General features: G+C 39.9%; 1 protein-coding gene across 2 annotated transcripts in view; it reads right to left on the bottom strand.

Moving 5' to 3' along the window:
* Positions 1-23,268, bottom strand: part of thsd7ba (thrombospondin, type I, domain containing 7Ba) — a 162,728-nt gene that overhangs the window by 113,734 nt on the left and 25,726 nt on the right. For both annotated transcript variants that reach the window (XR_008829110.1, XM_056390251.1), the window contains exons 2-3: positions 10,788-11,124; positions 7,119-7,295 (exon numbers count right to left, since the gene is read on the bottom strand). Coding sequence is in view for 1 of the 2 variants with exons in the window: in XM_056390251.1 (XP_056246226.1) it covers positions 7,119-7,278 (160 nt within the window). In the remaining variant the exon portion in view is untranslated. The remainder of the gene's footprint in view (positions 1-7,118; positions 7,296-10,787; positions 11,125-23,268) is intronic.

The following is a 23,268-nucleotide window of genomic DNA, read 5'->3' as shown; positions in this document are numbered from 1 at the left end:
TTCAGATTTTAATGAGACAACATGCCTGCACCTTTGCGGGAATGTGGTGAGTTGTAATGGCAAACCGCATAATTGATACTTTATGATTAGAGGAAGGAAGACACTGAAAGCTTCACAGTGTTTACGAAAGGCAGGGAGAAAACACTTAAATCAGCTATGAATCACAACACATGGTTGTGTGAGACGAAGTAAGAGCTGGCGGATGAAAGTGTTGCGTGACACCTCCTGAGCCAGCCTGTGTTCATATTGAAGTCGTTGGGTTTGGTCTGACATTATTTTAGGGAAAACCCAGGTGACTGTTTGATGTACATATGCGTGGCTAGCTAGCTTGCTCAGGAGACAGGCCTACAACATGTGAAAATCTGCAGCTACCCTGATCTGCTGCAAATTCTTGTTTGGGATTTTCATTATTTAACTTATCAATCACATTTATTCTTTTCAGATGTGTGTCTGATGTACAAAATTAAAATAATATTCTCACCCCTTGAGTTACAGAGTGGCGGACTTGACAGGAGGGATGACGTTAATGCGCGGTTGCAGTCAAAAATACACGTTGTAGCTCATCTGCCACTTTAATGAAAGCAGTCAGATAATAAAACATGCTACTAATGTCACTCTTACAATCTTGAGCTTGAAATTGTAGCTCGATTTGTCTTCGTTAATTTGTTTTACTTTTACATGTTGCTGCTTCTAAGAGTGTCAGTGACTGTTACACTTTGCTGTGACATCACTGAGAGCAGCGTGGCAGCAGCAGTTTTCTGCCCTGTGTGAATCACTGCTTATTTACCTTTAATGCTCTTTCATATGCAGCAGGAGAAATCCCACACTGACAGGTACGAGACTGCTGTTGTCAAACTGCTGACAACACCAGAACCCACAGGACAAATCACCTGGCAGCATTCATCATTGTGATTATATTCAAATAAATATATGTATCACAAAGTCTTGAAAGTTTAACTTTCCATTTCCAAGACATTTTGTATCTTTCCATCAGAATTTCTGCAGTTGTTCTATAGAAAAACAAAACCAGAGTGAATGATGAATGACTGTGTGTAAACACTATTATACAGTATCAATATCAGCAAAAAGCCTCTAGCTATCCATCTGGATGTGAGAAATGACTGTAGGTTGGAGGTGATTTCTACAAATAATGTACTGTGTTTAGTCCACATACCACCACACTATAATTTGTATTTTAGCTCAAGGCAAGATTACTGCAATTAACATTCTACAAACTCATGTTATGTGTTATTTGTCCACTGAGCAAAACTATTTAGATCATTACGGGAAAAAGAAACTTGGGAAGCTTACAGTGACACTGTAAGCTATTATTATTATCAATTAAATCATTAAATGATTAACAATTCTAGAGCAAGGACCATTTCTGATTTAGTGATTGAAATGTGAGGAAGCAAACACACAAAATGAAGGAAACATAAACGTTAGATTCACACACATTTATTGCTACAACTAACATGGAGCGTACTAGCACAGTATATCAGTAGAAAGACTATAGTACCAGTGCCACTACCAGCACCATTGCCAGTCATTGGATAAAAGCTTACTACTTGCACATTTCCTGGATTAAGTTGTCTGGATATGTGGCTTTATTGGGGATGAAGTCAGCTGGAACAGCTGGATAAATGAGCAGGATCTGTGTCGGCTACGCTGTAAAACATCACACAGGATTTTAGTGGAATCAACTATTCTTTTGTGTTTGACTTCACACACACACACACTATATATATATATATATATATATATATATATATATGATAAATTAAATTAAATTAAATTAACATAAACAGAAATATGATCTACACTGCACAGTTTGAGAGTTCAAACTCCCCAAAGACACCTGTGTTTTGTACTAGAAAACATATGTGATGCAAACGTGTTGTGTGTCTTTAAAACATGTTAAGATAAGTCACTGTTGTTTGTTTTCATAAAAATGAAAACAATGCAAACAATGATGGTGGTTTGTATTGAATTCAGTTCCTATGTCCGTAGCAACAGTACGGTGAGGAGACTCACACGCTGTCTTTTCTACTAACTCTGGAACACACTGTCTCCAACAGCAGTAACCACAGCTGTAAGTTCTATATGTAATAAAGAAGTGAATCTTCAGACTGAGAAAATGGAAATGGAAATGTGTCTGTAAAGTTTTTCATTGTAACTGAACAGTTCAGTTAACTCATATTTTTAAGGCAGCAGGGAAACTTAAACAAGTAAACTCGGGGAGTGTTTTCCTCAGGTAAGTACCTCTTAGATGTTCAGGGCCTGATGACGTTGTCTATTTATTTGCCTTGTTTATGCTGAGCTCAGCGCCGCAGGTGGTGTAAGATTACAAAATGTTTTTGTAATTTCCATTAAAATGTTATTCTGCAATACTTGCAAATGTTGTGTAACATCTAAGCATTTCCTTACTTAAATTGCTTTCTTATTAATTGTAATAGTCATCGGACTGTTGTAAGGTTCATATCACGTTTAGTTAAGAGTTCTTTGTTTACTGGTCTCTGTTGCTGGGGAAACTAAAAGGAAGGTTGTAAATGTGATTTTGTGCATGTGTCCCTGCACACACTGCCCACAACTTTTCTTTGAGCGACTCAAGTTCATGTACCATCTTTTTGAAGTGTGAAAAAAAGTCTGCCTAGTGTGGATGGAAGGCCAAAACACAGAGGCAAATGATGTGTGTGTAAATTTAGTTTGCTAATGTTGTGCACATGGCCTTTGTAGTACATGTCCATGGCAAAGCTCAGTAATGGGAAGGGTTCATTGGGACAGTAGTTCAGGGAGATAAAAAGAAACATCCCTCATAGCTGTGCCAAGATCTTTTCAATCCAGTATCAGCGTAATGTAGAAATGTCTAAATGAGTGAGTGTTGGAAGGTGAACCATAGGTTCTTTGTAAATTTCAGACTCATGCACACAGTAAGGAAAAAGTGTGAGCTCATTTTAGGGTTATGACATGCCATCCTCAATCTGAATTCAGCTCCATGTGATTAATCAGGTGAAAGCAGTGAATGAGAACACATTTTCTGACTTGCATACAATAACTTGTTTTCCTTTGAACATGTCATTTTCTCTGTGAATAGTCTTTACACACTGCTTACATTAGACCTTTACATATGATTTATTGCTTGTGTTGCTTCGTTCAAAGTCTCACATTTCAATGAACACATACTGGCCAGCTCTGTGCACAAGAATCATTATAACAATGTATTCTTGCTCCAAAGAGGAAGAAGCTCTATGATTCATGACCTGCAAGATTGATGCTAAAACTAACTACTGTCAGGGTGCTGCACTTACCTTTGCAGCACAGAAAACTAGTATGAGGAAAACTAAATATTGTCTGACTAACTGGCAGTAAAATGCATTTGCCTAATGTGATTTTTTTCTCTGTCGTCATAAAGCAAAAGAGTGCCTTGTAAATTATTCAGTGCCATTTGATCAATGTGAAATCCTCCTAGTCTCGATCCTCTCACACTCTCTCCTTTGAGCTTATTTTTCAGAAACAACAGAAGCACACTGCAGCAATGATGTTTGATTTCAGCTTTGATGGTGCAACAGTGTGGGGACGTTGCAAATAAATACACTCAGACCCTGAAATGAAATGTAAATGTTGCCCGACTGTACTCAGTGCACATATGAGTTCATTTTTTCTTACAGCCACAAGACCCCGGGTAAAACCTGGTTCCTGGGGCTTCAGCCCCGTAGGCGCTTTGAATAATCCAGCAGGAGCTGAGATGCTTCTCATTAGGGACAACCTTTATTGATTTCTCAATCTTCTGAAAATCACTGCCCCTCAGCTGATTCTTTCAGCTAAAAGTTCCCACATAATTTAGATGAACAGTAGAAAGCTTAATTATTCGATTCTCCAGAGGACTCCAGGCAATGACACATAACATAATATTTTTTATAGCTAAAAATGAAGAAATATGAATGAAACACAAAAGCCTAAATGAGGAAATACATAGTGACTAAACAAATACAAATGTATTCCTGTAATCACAGCACTCACTGTTTTTAATACTGTACAAAGTCTCCACTGTATTGTTAAAATTAGGTAGGCATATTATATTTTTCTTCTCAGAGATAAAGACACTTCACTTTCAAAAACTAATTGAATTCCCAGGTCAAAAAAACAAAACAAAAAATAATGATAATAAAAAAAACTTTTTTTCTTAGAAAAACAGCTTTGATGCACATTGCAGTTTCATCTGGGATCAGCTCTCACTTGTATCTAAGAATAAAGCAGCTCCTTTCCTGTTTGTTGAATAACTACTGATAGGTGAGTCCTGAAATTTTAAAGATTTTTTAAAGGGGCTATTTGTAAGTTTTCTCTGCCGCAGAATATGGTTTCTGGCTCGGAGCAGGTGGTGGTGATTGTGGCTTGACAACAGCTTTGGCCATCGCTGCGTTTACAAGACAAGAGGTAATAATACATCCTCTGAGCAGCGCTACGTCTTCACGGTAGATCGGAGGCTACAGTGAGTTGCTATCAGAAAGTGACAACACGGGCCAGCACTAGCTGGTTTGCATGCTAACTTCAGCAGAAGAAAGGGCATGATAGATACAAGTGTTAATATTGGCTTTGCTTTGCACCACTGGAGGTAACTCTTGACAAGTAAAGGAATGAAGTTTGATGCTGAACTCAAAAAAAAAAAAAAAAATGCTCATCTCAGAGATGACAAATGAAAACCTGGGAAAGAAGATCCTAGTTCTTCAGTGGTCTAAAGCTGACACTGGATGAGCACGGTGTCTCACTGTCACGTTTAAATGCATCTGCTTCTGTAAGCCAAATTAAATCCAATTTAAATGCCCTGTTTTAGATATCAGCATCCTGGAGCTAACAGGACTGTGCTGTAGTATATGATCCCTGGAATTTTAAAGACAAAATTTAAAAAGGTAAAAGCTACATGCATGCAAACTTTCACCTGCCTGCCATTATATTCTAAAATCTATTTCTCCTACACACAGACTGGTTATGTGCAATCTATAGTAGTAAAACAACTTTACTGCACACAGAGCAGTGTGAATCACTCTGTGCTGGACAATGTAATACACGGGGAACTAATTACTATCGTCTGTATTTGAGCACAAAGCCTTAGAATCACAGCCCTTCAAACTCATATCACCGTCTCATCACCTATTCTGATGCACTGTGCAGTGAGCTGATGGCAAATATGGAACTGGCTGTTAAAAGGGGCACGAATAGCTGTTTATGAGGGATTGTCTTCGAGCAGTCGCTTTAAAGAGTTAAATAACAGTCCCATTAGCAGCAGCCTTTCAGTGCGCCATTCTGTTCTCCAAGACACTGATGAAGGTCGAGCTTAAATGACTCCAGCTCTGTGTTTGAGCCAGAGACACCCAGCTTAGCCACAGCTCTGGGAACTGGCTCACACAAAAGATTTACCCCACAATGCTGCTGGCCTAGATAGACACACCAAACACACAATAGGGTGGCTAAGCATAATTTAGAGCACATCTTTTCTACATTGACAAGTCCAAAATTAAAAGGGAGCTTGTCAGCCAAATTAAGTATAAATATATCATGTCCACGGCGGACATAGGGAAGTTAAATCAATATTTGCCGACATGAACATAATAATCAGACTTGTGACATAAGGCCTGGAGCTGCTGTGCAGACAGTGAACGTGAGACAGATGTGTGGCCCCGAGGAAGGTTTGCTCATTCAAACCAAACTAAACCAAATGTGTCCTTGTAACACAACATGTTTTATCATACGACTGTCCTTGTGTTGTTAGATTTCACTTCAGAAGATTGCAATTTCAATTGTTACAGCCCCTCAGGTTTCCCTGGAGCCAAACAGACACTAGAAGGATATATTCAGGGGCGAGGCATCTTAAGTTTGAGATTTCCTTTCTTGTTTTTAAAGTAATTTTCATTTCCTGCTAAGCAACAACACATCACATGTCTTAGCCCTGCAAGGATGTCAAATCCTCACACTTGGTGTCCCAGTTACATCCCTTTTGAACATACGCTCTTTCAAGTGAAATTAATCAATCTCTTTATCACTTGGGCAGTGTCATTACCCAACCACAGAGTGAGAAATGAAAGTGCTAATCGCACAGCAAGTGGGGCTTTTGTGAGGGAAGGCCATGTTTTCCTCCTCAAGCTGCCTTGGAAATGCATTTTCAATTGAATTTGTGAAGCAAGTGGGGGATGAATTCTGAGATTACCTCAAATTTACTTTATAAGGGAACATCAGATTTCAGTTCAGTTTTCCATAAGCGATTCACTCACAAAAATGATGTTTGTATAAAAATACTCCATGGATGCAAATGGTATTTGCAACATGTAAAAAAAAAAAAAATAGAAACACTTGGAAAATTTAAACTGCAGATTTAGACTATTCACAGGAGAATACTGTAGTGTAGTGTGCAGCCTGCTGTTCATGGAAACAATGTCAACCAGCTGTAACTGCTGCCATAAATCCACCGCAGAACATACGATAACATGATGATTTACTGTGTAACAATGTCTCATTAACCGTTTCACATTACCATAGTGTACACATCATTAAAAGCCCTAGCCCTGTTTGTCTCCACAGCGCCAGGGATTGATAATCCATCCATCAGAAAGAAGGTATTGTTATAGTACCCGCCCAGTGGAGCTGGCTTGATGGCTTGATGATGTCCTATAGCAGCCCGAGGTTTACGCTCCCAAACAATGTGTGTCAGAAAGAGGAGGATTACTTTCCCCGCAGAAATGGTTGCACTGGAAATGAATGTACATGAATACTGCACAATGTTGTACAGCAGTAATGACTGTCTGGTTCTGGTGCATGTAGACAGTCTGTACATAGGAGTGGATGCGGGGGTGCTCACACGTGCAGCATATCCAACTGCATGAAGCTTAACAGGTTCGCAGAGGTCTGTTCTATAAAATCCTCACGTTTGTACAGTAAGAAAAATTGAAAATATTACTAAGAATACTAATAAAGTAATCCTGACAAATATTTATTTCAATGTATGGATTTATAATTGACTAGTGCTATGATTTCACACCAGAGATGAAAGTCATTTGACCTAGAGGTTCAGAATTTGAATAGTGATTCAGACATTTATAGCGAAGGAGAATAATTAAACATTTTACCTGCTTTCCATGAGAAATGATGGTCCTTAGGAAACACAATGTCTGACTGGACTGGAGTAGAAAAGAGAAACAAAAGGAGGAAGAGGCTGATGTAGTTCCCAGCTCGCCGTGTCCAGGCAATGACCCCAAAGTCATCTTCTAGAATCATAGTCCAGCCCATTGCTTCCTCTCTTACTCCTGTGGGAAGAACATGAGAGTCATCAGTAACTCGCTCATAGAGACATAGGCTGCAGGAATCAGAGGGAGAGACTGTGTGTAGCTCTTCAAAAAACAAATGGGAAAAAGTAAAGAAAGTCTCAGACGCTCTGAGGCTAAAGACATGTCCCACTGAAACCTCCAGCCCAGAAACATGACATTCAGCGTCACCTTCCAAAGTGCATCACACTGTCTCAGACATGAATAGTGTCATAGTGTTTCACTCTTTTTCTTTTCTTTTGTTCTTTTTTCATTAGATTTTTTTTTTAATCCTGCATAGGAGGGAAGTGTGATACCATGCCTGCTTCTTCTCCCACATAGACCAAAAATAATTAGTCAGAGAGGCTTGAGCATCTCAGCCTCCCAGGGTAGATGTGGAAAAATGTATCGAAGGAAAGGAAGACTTTAAGCTTGGAATAATACAGGGTATTAGTACCTTTTTATTGCAGCTCATTTATTCCTATCTCCTGCTACTGTGATTCTTGTCCTAGGAGTGTTAGGGATTAGTCCAGGATTCACTTGGCCTCTAATTGCGTTGCATCAACAGCAAAATTAATGAATATGGAATTGAATTTGTAACACCTGATGCTCTGAGAGACTGATGTTTTGTGCTCAGGATTGCGGCAATTCATTTTCCAGAAACAAATTTTGCTGCACTGTAGCACTCGGGTATTGTGAGATTTGTTATTATTGTCTTATCATCCCACACGGTGCTCCCTGCAGTTTGTCATTCTACAATCATGGAACAAATGCAAAAACACTTTCTGATACAAAGCAAAACTTGTAATTTTAACAAACAATTTGGCGTGAAATTAAATACATGAAGCATAGAGCACATAAGAGAAGAAGGAAAAAAAACAACTGAGGAAGTGAAAAAGTGAACAAGTTTATGAAAAAGTATTGTGGGATATGCTGATGGATATTGACACGTTGGAATCAGTGATACACACATCAGGTGATTCATTTATTGAGATTCAGCATCGGTATGCAATTGTGAGGAGATAGACGTGTTCCCTGGCACTGTTTGTATTTTTTTGCATCTGCATCGTGACGATATGAAAATTGATTTTTATTCATTTTGTCTTGATCAATATCATAGAGTATCTGATGGCAGATTAACTACTGAGCGGGCATTTGAGATGTAAGATTATTTACACATGGCGAGTGCTGAATTAGTATTGCCTGATTTCATTCCGGGAAATTAAATTTCGACTTTGCTGCTTTTTGCAACTGTGTTTTGGTGGGGGCAAATTTTGTTTAATGAGAATGAATTGCGAGGGTGGAGATGGCTTGGTGCCCAGAAGTGGGATGCCAGATGCCCAGTTTTTGACGGACTGTCCAATTTTCCTCTGAGTTTGATGTGTTATTCTATAGTCAAAAGTGTTGTGGTCTCTTTTCTGTCAGAAGAGCTTCTAAACACAGAGCAAAAACAAATTCAGGGTTTGGCTCTTCAACATACAACTCTTGCTTGTATCTCTCCTCAGTACCAATCTGCAGTATGGGTTTCACACACACTACACAAGCACAGGCATGAAATACTTGAAAACTGTCAGCCCAAAGAACACTGATAGCATTAACTCTCTCTGTTTTAAAGAACTCATCCACTTTGAGTAGCATGTATGCAGTTATCATCTGCTGTTTGTTAATAAAGCTGCCTCTGTACCACATTTTTGTTGGCCAGAAAATGTATTCTGTTTGGGTGGATGAGCAGAGTAGTCTGGCAGTTACGCGGCCATATGCCAATTAGAAACCTCTGGCTGCTGATTACTAGCCAACCTCTCGGGCTGCACTGCTCTGGAAGCCATACCTGACTGCACCCAGATTACATCCTCCCTCTAGCCAGTGTAATTTGACTATTCATGGGACAAGCTACGCTCTCCATAGGCTGACAGAACATGTCACAACTGATTGGAAAACATGGTCTTGAACAGAAACAAGCAGTGAAAACAAGCATAACCCCAAGGCATCCTAGTATTGCTTTTTTTTTTTTTTTAAGTACACAAAGAAAGACATGAGATTTTTCTTGTGTTAGACATGTTTGCAAAAAGTCAAATGGATGGTTGCTTTTCTTCGAGTCTATCAGTTTGAAGAGTCAGTGACAACTGCGTTCACACAGCTCAGGCTTGTGCTCATCCAGTCTGTGGCTGCCAGTAGAGGAGGAAGACAGGCTATCCCAAAAATCTTAAAAAAAAAAAAAAAAAAAAGAAAGAAAGAAAAGCTCTTAAGCTGCTAAATATCTGGGTCAAAGGAACCATGCCAGGCTCTCAGTGGCCACAGAAATCCTGGCAAACAGCAGCGTGGCTCAGATGTTGCTGTGCATCCTATTAGATACTCCACGATCTGATGGAATGCAATCTGCTTCTCTGTCTCCTGTGGTCCCTGTTTGGGGCTCACTCACTGGATTCAGAGGGTAAGGACTCTGCAGCTATCATAAGGGAACAGACGAGCAACACTCTGCAGCCTTCCCTTTCACAGGTGGTCACAATAATTAATGTTTGATTGGATCTTTCCAAATGAATGTCAAAAGCTAATCTGGTGTGCCAAGCCTCTGAAAAATCACCAAGAGATTCCCCCCCGTCCTCTCTTTAAATAAGCCAAACACCCAGTTCTGTCTGGAGTGGAAACAAAGGCGTTTGATCCCAGCCCGTTTACCAGAGATGCTCCCCTCTTCCCCGGATTTCCAGGCAATTATGTTGCCAACCAGCTAAGTCTCTCTTCACATTCTCAGCTTAAATTCCAGCCCATATCCCTGTGCTCTTCTTTGTGTACTGCATCCAGTATATTCAGGTTACCACAGCTGCAAGTATTTTCTCCACGTTGTGGTGCATGTAATGGTTTGTGATTGGGTTTGGAAATATAAAAACAGAAATCCATCCTCATCCAAACAAGCTGATTTTTGCAGATGTTTTCATTGGCAGGGATGACCGTGACAGCATTGTCAGAGATGCAACGCAAAACACAGTTTTGTTTGTGTTCCTTTGATCACAGGCTTGTGGGAGCAGCTGCATTCATCTGTCACTATACAGCCTTATGTTTAAGAATATTACAGTCCATCTTCAATTTACTCTTGAATTCTTTTGACATTATGTGCATTATTCTGTTCAGAATAAAAAGAAAGACACTGTCCCAGTTTTATTGGCTGAACAGATGGTGACAGCTCAGAAACATACAATGTATTGTATTTATCATTTCTTCAAGGCTGAGTCTCTTGCGACTTGACATGTACAGCAAATGGACACTGCTGATTGAAAAGTAATTGAATATATCTGTAGGCAGAGGAACAGGATCAAGTAGTGTGCCCTGTATGTGGTGAGGCAGAATGTAATAGTGTGGTTTGGTGGCGCAGCCATACATTACCTACAGTTTGTTTGCCATAAATAAAAACCTAGAAATGGTTAACCATCCCCATAAACAACTGCAAGCACACTTAATACACTGTAGCTGTCACTGCATGATTTACAATATACACTGTACCTGAGCAAGATGACTGCCAGTCATCCCTTTGGGTGATCTGGTTGGTGCAGCGGCAGATGCTTTTCACTAGTTTTTCCACAGAAGACAGGAGCAGGGCAGAGGAGGCCTCCAAAGACGTTAAGCCTGACAGGGACGGTAAATCAGCTGCGCCAGGCCTTCCGCCTGAAGCATCCTGCAGTGGCTTAATCCTGTGTGAATCAATGTGTAGAGGGCTGGGACTGTGTCACACCTCCAGCGGCACTGACTGGTATTAACTCCCTGGCGCCGTCTCAGTCAAGTACCCACCCACTGATGTTCCTTGTGGGGTTAGCACGGGAGTCAGCCTGGGATACAGGGTCTGAGGCAAAGACAGAAAAAAAAAAAAAAAAGACACTGATATAAACATCCGATACTGCTGCAGATCAGACTCTTTATGCTATGACATTATCAAGATTAAATGTCTTTCATATGGCGCATTGATGATTGCTATCTTGCTTCGCAGAGGTGTGCAAAAACCACAGGCAGCCAAAAGGAATGAATGACAATGTGTAGGTGCAGCGAGGCTCCATAAAGATGCATGACTTGAAGGTAGTGTCCTTTCATTTCATACACTATCAGCACACATTGGTCCAGAGGTATGACTTTGCTGTGCTTTAGAATCCATTCATGTGTTCTGTTGCATCCATGCTGCTATTCATCTTCAGGGGAAAAAATCTCAGATAAAGTTTCTGTGCATATAAAAAAGGATTATCGTGTTTCCCAAATTTAGACTTGCTGCAGTTAAAGGGGAAAGGCAATGTCACTTATGCATCGTATTACCACAGCGTTGGTTGTTGGTTTACATAAAACTGCAAGGCTTACAGTGATGTTTTGTCATTGGCTGTGTACATATTCTGACAGTGATACTAAAGACAAGAGTGCAGTCCAAGGGTTGCAGCTCTGGGTTTTGCTCGCCTTTGAAATTCAGTGATTACCTGTCAACCCTCCAGCCAAGCCTGTTCTGAGAGCTCATCCAGAGAAAACTCTGATTCTATTAACACCTCTTGCCTTTGTCTCTCATCCACCCCACCTCTTTCCTCAGTTGCCCCAGCTCTAAGCTCCGCTCCTTTATTGACCTTCTTGGCCACGCACCTGAAAACCCCAGATCCCAGTGACCCAGACCTTATTTCCCAAGGCTTTTAAGTACTTTGCCTTTCCATTCCATTGTGGCTCAAATGAGTTTCACTGTGGAGCTGCACCTCTCCCCCTACAGCTGGCAACTAACTAAGTAAAAGCCAACAAATAGGATGGAAGAAAGGGGCTCCTGGTGGATGAAGCAAAATCAATTGCCAACATGCAGTTTCACATAGGAGCAACAATTCATTTAATCTATATTCAATCACAACTTTAGACTTCTATTACAGTCAAAGTGTGTGTGTGTGTGTGTGTGTGGTACCTCTTACTGTTTCTCCACCTCCTGTGGATTTCTGCATCTATTTGATATTACAGTAATTACTGTTGTCTACTTTAAAAACATGGACAGCTTTAAAGAAACCGGAATAAATCGTCTGCACAGACACTTTCCAGGTTTTTGAAGGGCTCCGACAAACATAAACAAAAGGTAACGTAACAGGCTGACACAAATGCGCCGTCTCTGAGGATGACAATGCCGCTCTTTTGGTTCATCAATCCGCCAAGTTCCGTCCACACTGAAACATCTCAAACAAGTGTTTGCCAACCTCTGTTGTCTCCAACTTGAATCTACCTCATGATTCTTACTGTCCTCCAGGGGCTGGTTACCTCATCTGACTTGGCACTATCCTCCAGTCCCACAGCCAAAAGCCCCCTTGATGGGACAACAGAGCTTTTTGCTCTACATGACATGCATTGGTGTTATCATCCATTCAGAGGGCATTAAGCCATATACCCTGTCTCTGCGGTGTGTCACCGTCTCACTGCACATGAATTGTAGCTGCTAAACATTTCTTCTTCTTTTAAAACCTGTGCAAATATAAAAAAAAGTTAGAGACATCTGCAAGCTGCTACAAAACAATCGGACAAAATCTTTGCCCAGCTTAGATTTTTATGTTGAACAGATGCTAATATGACAACCCTCAGACTGCTATTACCAACACAAACTGTATAAACACAGCACAAAGGGGAACATTATTATTTTCTCCCTATGCGGCTACCTGCATCACTATGGGAGATGAAGACCCACATATTGTGCTGGTAACAGTGAAGTACAGTTATACATAATATTGTAACATAATATTGTATTTGGTAATATGGTAATCTTCTGCTCATGTGGGTGGATGCTGACCTTAATTATCTCTGGCACATTACCATCTGTGAAATTATTTCTAGTTGCCTTTTATTATAATCAATTATTTATGAAAAAAAGATAAGATTTTAGAGCTAAGACCTTGATCAGGGTACAAATTCTCATTCACATCATTTGAATGTGTCTTGAGTTTTTCATGAATAGCCTTGTTAGAATTCAGACACCTTTCTCTGTATCACAAACCAGTGTCTCCCCCTGTACCTCAGCAGACAAACAACAAATTCAACACATCACCAGAAACAGGCCATATGTTTTGCCATGCTCCCAGAACTTGGAAATCACTTTCCCAGACAGTTAAGACGTTGTATGTGGCTGTATCTGAAAGAGAGAGGTATCGCTACTCTGCCAGCACCTCAAACAGTCTGGCAGCCCAAGCAGCTGCTCCTGAAGCCGGGGTTGTGAACTCAATCAGCTGCATGTTTATCGTTGTGGTACCGGACTTACTATGGCTCTTTCTGCCTGCCTCCATGTGCTGGAGGTGCAGTAGTATGGCTAGTTAAGCAAGCTGACAGGGTCACAGCAGCGGTAATGGCAGGAGGGAACTTTTAAGTCAGCAGTGCCCACCAAACCTCACCACAAAGAGATCAGTTAAATGATACCATCCGTCTATTCCCGAGTACTTTTTCTCACAAAATCTGGGGGAATTGGCCTTAAATCTCTTTAATCTCTACATTGTGACGTTTTCTTCTTTTTCAGATTGTGATTGCTGAAAAAAAAAAAAAAAAAAAAAAGAATTAGAAATTGAATCACTGAATTAGCTGGCCTGGAAACACATGCATCTTTGGAAGACTGAATTACAGTGATTAATTAACAAGCAAATATGATCAGACAGGGTAAATTTGAAAAAGGCAAAAAGTGTGGCACCAGAATGTTTAAATATGGACAAGCTGCAGAGGATCTAATCAAATTAGTTACATCAAATACTATTACAGAGAGGCAATCTTTACTTCACATACACTTAAGTGTATTTTCATTTGAGTCACAATCCACAAGTCCTCAATCATTATAGTTACCGTATTTCTTGGTAAATGATTAATGTCTGATGAAAGGAAAAAATCAAACCAGGCAATTCTGATGCACACAGCGGCCTTAATATACAAGCTGGTGTTGTGTGTTGCTCAAACTCGCCTGATCCAGAATAAGAATCTCTGCACGTGTGATCGATTGCAGCTCAGCCTCATGTTTATCAAAACAATCCCGAGTCGGTCAGAGAGAGGCACCACTTCGAAAAGATAAATTGATGTACTTCAATGCTAAGTAACCCTGACGTTTAACAGAGAATACTTCCATGCATCAAAGCCGCTTTAGGCATTAAAAGGTGTTTAATTTCATAGCTACAGCGGATATTTATGCACCATTTACTCGCTAGCACAGTTCCCTGTTCAAAGTGAATCATTAGCCTTTAGAGAAAAATGACGTTAATTGATGTGATGCCTGAGACAAAGCTACAGAGTGTTGTGTTGTTAGCCAGATAATTCTCACTGAATATTTTTTTTTTCACACCATAAATAATTTATCAAAGACATGAAAAGGGATATCACAGAATGTCAAATTAATGCAGAACAATAGCAGAACAAAAGCTGCAAAATGATAAGGCTTTTTCTATTTATTGGTATGAACATGCTCAATAAGACTCAGCCAAGTCTCCAAGGAAAACAGCGGAAACGGCTAAAGTTGCTTTCGGTGAAGGGACATCTCTCATCTTCCTTACACAGAATTTTAATTGGTAATGTTTCAGGTAGTTCATCCCGAGTCAAAGTAAAGTAACTACATCCCCCCAGAGAAGCTGCGACAGCATCTGCAAAATAGAGCAAAAAAGGATTTGGAGCAGAAACAGACACCAAAAACAAATGTCCCTGCCTTCTGAAGCAGAGCTGGGAAATTATTCCACAAAAGACAGAAAGAGAGGGATGGAGAGCTTGAAAGAGAAACAAACCGTTTCTGGATAATCGGATTTGTTTTGTGTGGCTGTTCCACCTGGCCTCCCAGCCCCTACCTCCCCTTCATTAAAAAAGCTTATAATTAACGCAGCACTGGCTGTAATCCTGGTCACTCCGTCTCCCCTTTTCAATTGATAAGAGCGTCTCGTGGGACCAGGGTAAGCAGGTGAGCGTGTCTGAGTCCCGACTGCTGAGGATCCAGAGGGGATTGTTGCCTGGAGAGGGAGTCATCAGTGTGAGCGAGGATGGGGGGAGGGTGGCGGGGGGAGGGAGGGGGGGGGTGGCATGACGGCGTCGGGATTAATTCTGAGGAGGCCTGGTTGCTGAGGCAGGCTGATAACATGGGTCAGCAGTTCCAGAGACACCTGGACCCTGAAGCCACAAGTGTCCCTGTGGAAAATAACTGCTAATGTACTGAGAACTGTGTGCATTTATCTCTGTGAGTGGGTGTGTTTTGTATGTGTGTGGGTGGGGTAGAGGAAGGGTTGATACCTGCCTAGCCTGCAGAAGATGACCAGAGATGGCTGAAACCTGTAAAAAGTCAATTATATAGAGGGAAAATGTGTGGAGGAGAAGGGGAATCATGGGTGAAATTAAAAGCCTGCTTCTTGTGATAAGTGGTGATGATGTAAGGTCTGTTCCTTTTAGAAACTGGTGATCTAGGGTTGTGTAAAAAAATGTCAAAGTGTTCCAGCATGTTGGAGAAAGAAGAGGCTGCGTGATGTGTGAGAAAGAGCTGGATATGTAGTGTTCTAGTTTGACACAAGACTAAGCAGCTACTGGAGTTTTCTTTGTAAAAAAAAAATAATAATAATAATCTGCACAATGTTAATAGTTAACAACGAGCCTTGACTGATTTCATTTTCCACGAATACATCAGAATACAGTCCGCTGATCTATTGTTTGTCCGATATGTGCTGCATCCTGACAACATATGTAAAATGACATGTCTGTATGCGACAAATTCCCCAATGCCAGTTCAAAGCAGGCTTTGCATAATAAATGTGTACATTTTAGTCATTGCATATTTTTAGATCAAGGCGCAGTCGAGACGTTGCCAAGATTTGAAAATAGAAAGTCTGTCAACAAAGCCATAACAGGTCAACCAGCACAAGCCGGTGCACTGACACTCGAGAGATGCTAAAAACAAAACAAAACTAAGGCTGGAAAACATAAGTTAATGTTTGAACTTGTGTTGTCAAGCATATTCAAATATTACTTTGCAAATTCTAAGACAAAGCTTTAGTTCATGCATAAAGACACCATTTTGTATTTTGAGTTATCAAAAACATTATCATTATCTTCCCTCCTATCTCGGTTTTAAATGTCAGAACATTATGTTCACTTTGTTCAATGACCTTTCCAAACCCATCGGCAGCAGCACTAATAACCCAGACACTCACAGCTATGTTTCTATCTCATGCTGTGCTGTCTACATATTTGAAACAATGAGACAACTGCTATGCGTTGAGCTATTGTGTTTATTAATGTGCTGAAAGTCAACATGTGTGTGTGACGTTATCAATCCAAAGCTGTGGGGTACCAGACATCAGGGACGCACAATCGTCTAATTGAAAAGGCACTTTATCAGAGGTTTGCACACTCATTCACACATTCACATTTATAACCGCTCATTTCTTTCTTTCTTTTTTTTTATTTTATTCTTTAATTTATCAAAAAAACAATCAGACATTTACAGCACCTGTCTGCAAGCACCAACAAATTCACAAACACAATTTCCAAATAACCGAAAAACAATGAAAGACATGCACCTAACAAACAGACACAACACACCCGGCACATTACACACAAACATGCACACACACACACACACGCACACACACGCACACACACACACACACACACACACAGACACTTTTTTGACTTTTGAAGTCTCTTCCGTAAAGTGGGTAAAGTCTAACTGCACTGTGTCAGAGCTCAAAGTTCACATTTCGAGGGATGAATGGAAACAAGTTGGCGCTTTGTGCTTTAAGGAGGCACCAGTATTGTGGCAAGTGATAAGGGCTCAGGACAATAGAGAAAAGCTGCCTGAGAGGCTGAATGCTGAGTCTGTAGCCATCTGGATTATCAGAGTGCAGCCATGGATGGAGAGGAGAGGAGAGAAGACGAGGAGGCTGGCCCAGAGTCTGTGACTGGGAATTATGGTTCCATGTAGAGGGAAGGCACTCAAATGGGTGACTTCCTGTATTGATTGATGGGTGTTCCAGGGATTAAACCTTAACCTTATATTGATCCAGTTCACTTTGCAAGTGTGGATACAGGGGAAATGCACCAGTCTCAAAACAGCTGTTACCCTTCCCTTCACTGGATTCTTAATTTGAAATGTTGCATAAAATGCTGCCTAAGGCCCTATCTGGGGTAGCTTACATGAATGAATTGTGGTGCTCTTGTAAAATCTACCTGTCAGGTACTCCAGCAAAGAAAAAAATCTATTATTTACAAACAATGTCTGACCCAAATTTGACAGGCACCTATGTGCACTGTAGATATGGCAGCGCTGTTAGCTCACCAATAGGATAACTGATGTCCCTCACAAGTGTTGGTGCTACAAAAGGCTGATGAGTAGGAAATAGAGATGATAGAATGCAATTTGTCATTCAAGCCATGGGTGTTTATGTAGAGTTTATGAAAGGAAGTAAGTACCTACTCTAGTATTGAGTACACAGACAATGTTTTGGCAGCTGCAATTAGGCTCTTCGCTGAGCCTGCGAGCATGTGAAAGAAACTGTCTTCCCTGCTCGCAGGCTTTACAAGAATACACAATCATTTGTGAAGATTAGTCTGTGAATGATGGCAACATAACGATGACGGGAGAGGGTAACACTCTCAAATTATGGCAACATATACGTTAAATCACTCATGTCTCCCTGTTAGATGATTGGCTCCACTGTTCCATACACACACTATGGCCAAATCCCATTTGCAAGAATCAATGGATTGTGATTTGATCATGGTTTTGCTGTTTGTTAGTTCATGACTTCAGAATAGCCAAAAGCTTTTTTTTAATCTGTCTCTGGTTTTGTAAGTCGACTTATCCGTCTGCTCTGTCTTCTCTCTTGTTACATAAAGTTCTACTGTTGAAGCCAATGTGTGGAATGTGTGGAATATTTTTAAACACCAATTTCCTCTACTGCTAAAAAATGGCTCCAAAAACTATGTCACACCGTTCTATTCACAACTATACAATTTACTTAACTATGTTTTTTGTAGTGGCTCCTTTTTGCTATGAGGAAACAAAATGCAAATATGCTGAATAATAGTTATACTGTGTAACTTTATTGGGTATTTTTGTGGCAGTTACCTTAAACCCGATGCTCTGTGTGAATAATGGCCACATATCCATTTGGAAATCATATCTGAACGGCACTCATTAATCTTCATCAGATCCTCTCTCCTAATCATCAGATTCACATTTTTCCTTGGTGCCAGAGTAGTCCAAGTGATCGTTGCCTGTGCAATGCAAACACAGTAGCCAAAGCAGCAATATCCGTCACGATACAGATGTGCAAAAATGTTGAAAAAAAGGCTATTAGGCTAAAAACTCAGAGGTACTCAGGTTTGAAACTCAGTGACACTCGCCCTCAACAACTTGTCACCAGTTTTCACCAGATTAATATCTGATTTATATTCCACAGGTGGGTTATTTGACTCATGATCTGATATTGAAGCCTGCACTATGCACAACTTGTCAGAAGACTGGAAACTGAGGCGCTGAAGTTAGGGACCTCACATGCTAATGAGCCATGGGAGCTTTCCAAATTTTTGTCAATTTTCTTTTTTTTTTTTAAATACACATTTCAACAAAATTTATTTTCCCAACTGCATGCACAGTTTCCTTTATTGGAGGAAAATATGCAGTATGGCCCAATGAGCTATTATCATAAAAATGTAAAGTTGGTCTGAGGTGTCTCTGAAAATTGAGCCTCTTCCTATTATTTACAACCGCCACTCTAAACAAAGCCATACAAAATGCCCCAATGCAATTCTGACATGTATTTTCTTCTACTAGAACTGTGCTATTTACACTTAATTTCCAGCAAGATCATTAAAAGTTACCAGCTTTTATTTAGATTCAGTTTCGTCCTACGTTTTAAAATTTAATAGGTGAAGTTCCAATACATTTTATCATTAGTTTAATTCAGATTTATGGTTAATAGCAGTAGGAAACATTGCAGAGAATGAGAGATTAAACAACAGATTAAACAATTTCTATTAACTTCTAATATAAACCATGCTCATTATAATTTGAACACAGATACGAATATAGACATTTCTGTGACATAACCAGATACTGATTTTTGTTACACCTATAATGTGTACCAAAAAAGAGAAAGGTAATTGGGAGGATAAAGGTCACGCAAACTCTCTTAAATACTGTCCAAATGGGGATCATGTGTAAATACATAGCATCAAGTGCTAGCTATGAACTACTATTACATTACAAGCTGAAGATGCTTGTAACTCAGCAAGCACAAGGACAGCAATCTTGTGCCTATGTAAGGAGGTGTTCGAATGATATAATTCAACTCAGAATATGAACAGAATGTCCAAATATCATGTCACAGCTTTTCAAAAAGATGGATGTCAACAACCATTATATATAGGAAATTATATTTTGGAAGTGGTTCAGAGGAGCTCATGAGTGGTTTCAGCTCTCTGTATTCCAGACCATTTTTTTTTTTTAAATTCAGACAGTGAAGTGAAAGACAGACAGGAAAGTCAGGGAGAGAGAGAGAGAGAGAGAGAGAGAGAGAGAGAGAGGGGATGACATGCAGCAAAAGGCCACAAGTCCGCTTCAAACTCCTGGCCACTGCGGTTAGGACCAAGCCCATGTTGTACGCGCTCTACCAGGTGAGCCACTGAGGCGCTCCATTCCAGACCTTTTTAATCTTGCACCAGTCACACTGTGCGAAGTACGAAGGTTTGACAGGCAGCTGTCAGCCTTTTCTTTTGTCTCTACAACTGTGTAACAGATAAGGTATTTCAGTAATTCCATTGTAACGTGGAAAAAGAAATAATGGCTGTAGATTTAGCTTGGAGAAACTGATGTTGAATAGAAATGTTCTTGGTGGCAGGTTGAGACAAATATACAAAGAACCTGTGAGCACCTTGATGCATTGCGAGGTCAGGAAAGAAAAACTGGCATCTTTAATATGCAGCACTGTATTATAAGTCACAAAACTCAATACTGGAGAGTTTTTAGCAGGAAAAACCACGGAGTCAGCGCCTTGCTGGTGTCACTGACAAAACCTACATTACAGAGTGAATAAGAGTGATTTCTTTCTAACTGAACTCACCATCAATGTCATCATAGATTGGAGTACATGGTGTAGACCAGCCTTCGTTTTCTACGTTTTTACCCCCCACAGAACAAAGCACATACAAGAGGGAAAGTCAAAATATTGAGGGAATTTAAATGGTTACTTTCTCTTTACTTAAAAAATTTTTAAGTTATGTACAAAAATCCACATTTGGCACGTACAAGGATTCGTAAGGTTGCTGCTCATCCAAATCAAGCCCATCACTCCCTTTAGCGTCCCGGAGCATTTCAGTTTAGAGATTCTTGTTACTTGGGTTTTCCTTACTTTTATGTGTTTTGGTTGCATTTATGGATTTGGAGCATTTCTCCTTTATATTTGTACTTTCAGTCTTGTATGCCCTGAGGGGCCACCGTAGATTATGATTTAGAAAAGGGTACCCCAAATAAGGCCAGTCATTTTTTTGTCTCACTCTGTACCTCATGTTACAAAAATAGCACATATTGTGTTTGCTGTAGAGACGTGTACAAAGCAAACAAGACACACAAAGAAAGGAAGGTTTTCTTTCTTAACCACTTAATCTGTCGCACTGCCAAGTTAGAGCATGAAAGACAGAAATAGACTACCACAGAACATCAAGCGCTTTCAGTGAGGAAACATGCAACAATGGCACATTGATGCAGCCACATTTTTATATCTTGCTGGAAGACTCACTTAATGAGTATGTCAGTATTGATTGACCAAGTTATTGTGATGTCATAGGGATGGAAACCTATACCATCTTCTAGCTTCTGGTTTCATTCATTATCCTGGACGAGGATTTTAATAATTAAAAATGAATGCATCTGGTTGGAGTCATTATCCAGTACAAATATTTAAAAAAATTGATTATCTGTTAGCAACAGCTTAACCTTTATATAAAGCATTCGACATCACTAAACCACATTGTATTTAAATAATAATAACAGTCTATAGAGTCAGCCTGCAACTGTGCTGTATGACTGCATTACTCTCTAAACCAGCCAGAGGAATCATACCTCATTTAGCCCAGATTTGTCCCATAGGTCTGCTGCAGATTTAAATATGTTTCTATTATAGCCAAAGGATAAAAAGGATAGACATTTTTGACAGAATGTAAAATTGAGAGGTATAATCTGTAATTACAAAAATCATCCAAGGTATTGTGATGGCAGGTTTAGAACACAAAGGGGGATCATTAGACAGCTTTGCCACACTGTTACTTCCACTGAGGCTCCACATGTATTTTTTTGCTTATGACTGGGAGACAAATATAAGAAGGACAGTCTCTTACTTCAGTTGTCCGTCAGGTATAAACTGAATTTATAACAGTTTATAACATTTCAGTTATTCATTTTACTCACATGGTCATTTAAGTCATAAAAAAATTAGCAAAAAGGCACTGTATTGCCTGATTACCAAATCCTGTATTTGTTGATTCATGTAAAAAAGTAAGGCTTCATAACTTAACCCGACTTTGTGTTTCAAGATGACTTTATGTCAGATAAAGGCAACAAAAGGCTCGTAGCTGAAGTACCATCTGGCAGTGATGTCAATCTTCAATAAAACTCCTTTGGTAGAGAGCCAAAGGTCAATGGCAATACTTACAGGTTACTCCTGTTGAAACACATTTGTGAAGTGGACTTGAAAATGACAACAACCTGGAGATGCAAAAAGCTCAGCATGAGCTGAGACATGAATCTATACGAACATACAAAGTCTACATCTGCAGTTACAGTACAGGACTCCACGCCACAAAACAAATCTTTCGCAGCAAAACCCAGAATCCAAAGGGCTCTTTCGTGGGAGTAACTGTTGTTATACAAAGAGTCTCCTAATGCCAGTGAGACAAGAAAGAATCAGTTACAGCTAGCCAAACAATTCTGGCAATAACTGTTACATGTTCAATAGCATTGTGATTCTCTGATTCATAAAAATGACTCTCTGATCTCATGCCAATGATCCATGAAATCTGTTAGAATCCTTAAACATGAGTGAAGCTTGGGAGGATAATTCACAGCGCTTTGAGGTGTGAGCGCCCAAGACGAACGGCTATGCTACTGCTGGAGCTGACTGTCTTCAGAGCTACACCCAGCATGAAGAGCAAGCAAACACAGATGATAGACTCATAATTACAAAGTACACAAGGACTTTATATAAATCTGTACATCAGTTCATGTAGTGTCGGCTACTGTCAACAGTGGGAGTTTGTCTCCCTGATCTGAGCTGTTTGGCTTGTTGTATCTCATGCAACAGTTTGGCCTGGTTTGAACAGTTTGTTAGTACGGACAGATGGACGTCTAAACATCTGAATTTCTCTGCTAGAGATCAATAAAGTTTGTCTTAACTTATCAACGTGTTGGTGTGCATTAAATATGGGAAATTAGGTAACAATTTAATTTTATTGTGACTTGCACGGTATGCAACTATTTCAAATTGTCAATCATGCAGTTGGGTAAACATGCCACGGAACCTTAGTAATTCAAACAATAACAATTCCCAAATTCCTCAAATCCTCATCTGAATTTGCGGACAATAAATAGCTTACACCACATGCTAATGTCATACACTGATTGTTTAAGTTAGAAAAGTAGGAAAGATAAAATGGTTAAAAGTCAAAAGATGAGTCTAACAGTAAAAAAAAAAAAATCCTAAAAACGAAATATATATCGCACTAGGGAAGCAAAGTACGCAGAGTAAATGTCTGTGCCTAGCTACTTTGCTGCTGTAGCAACCACATGAATCACTGGCTGGTTTAAAGTGGGCTCTGTCAGTGAAACAGTGTCAACACAGTGGCAGAGAAGTCCAACCTTTAGATTTGTTGCAACAGTTAAGGCTATAGGCAAATTCGTGTATTGGTAATGCATGTTTATGGAAACTTTTAAATGAACATGATTTACAAAAAGGCGATCTAATATAACATTTATTTAGTATTACCTGTG

The sequence above is a fragment of the Seriola aureovittata genome, chromosome 11, assembly GCF_021018895.1.
Source record: "Seriola aureovittata isolate HTS-2021-v1 ecotype China chromosome 11, ASM2101889v1, whole genome shotgun sequence".
NCBI classification, from domain to species: Eukaryota; Metazoa; Chordata; class Actinopteri; order Carangiformes; family Carangidae; genus Seriola; species Seriola aureovittata.
This window is presented reverse-complemented; position numbering and strand designations above follow the sequence as displayed.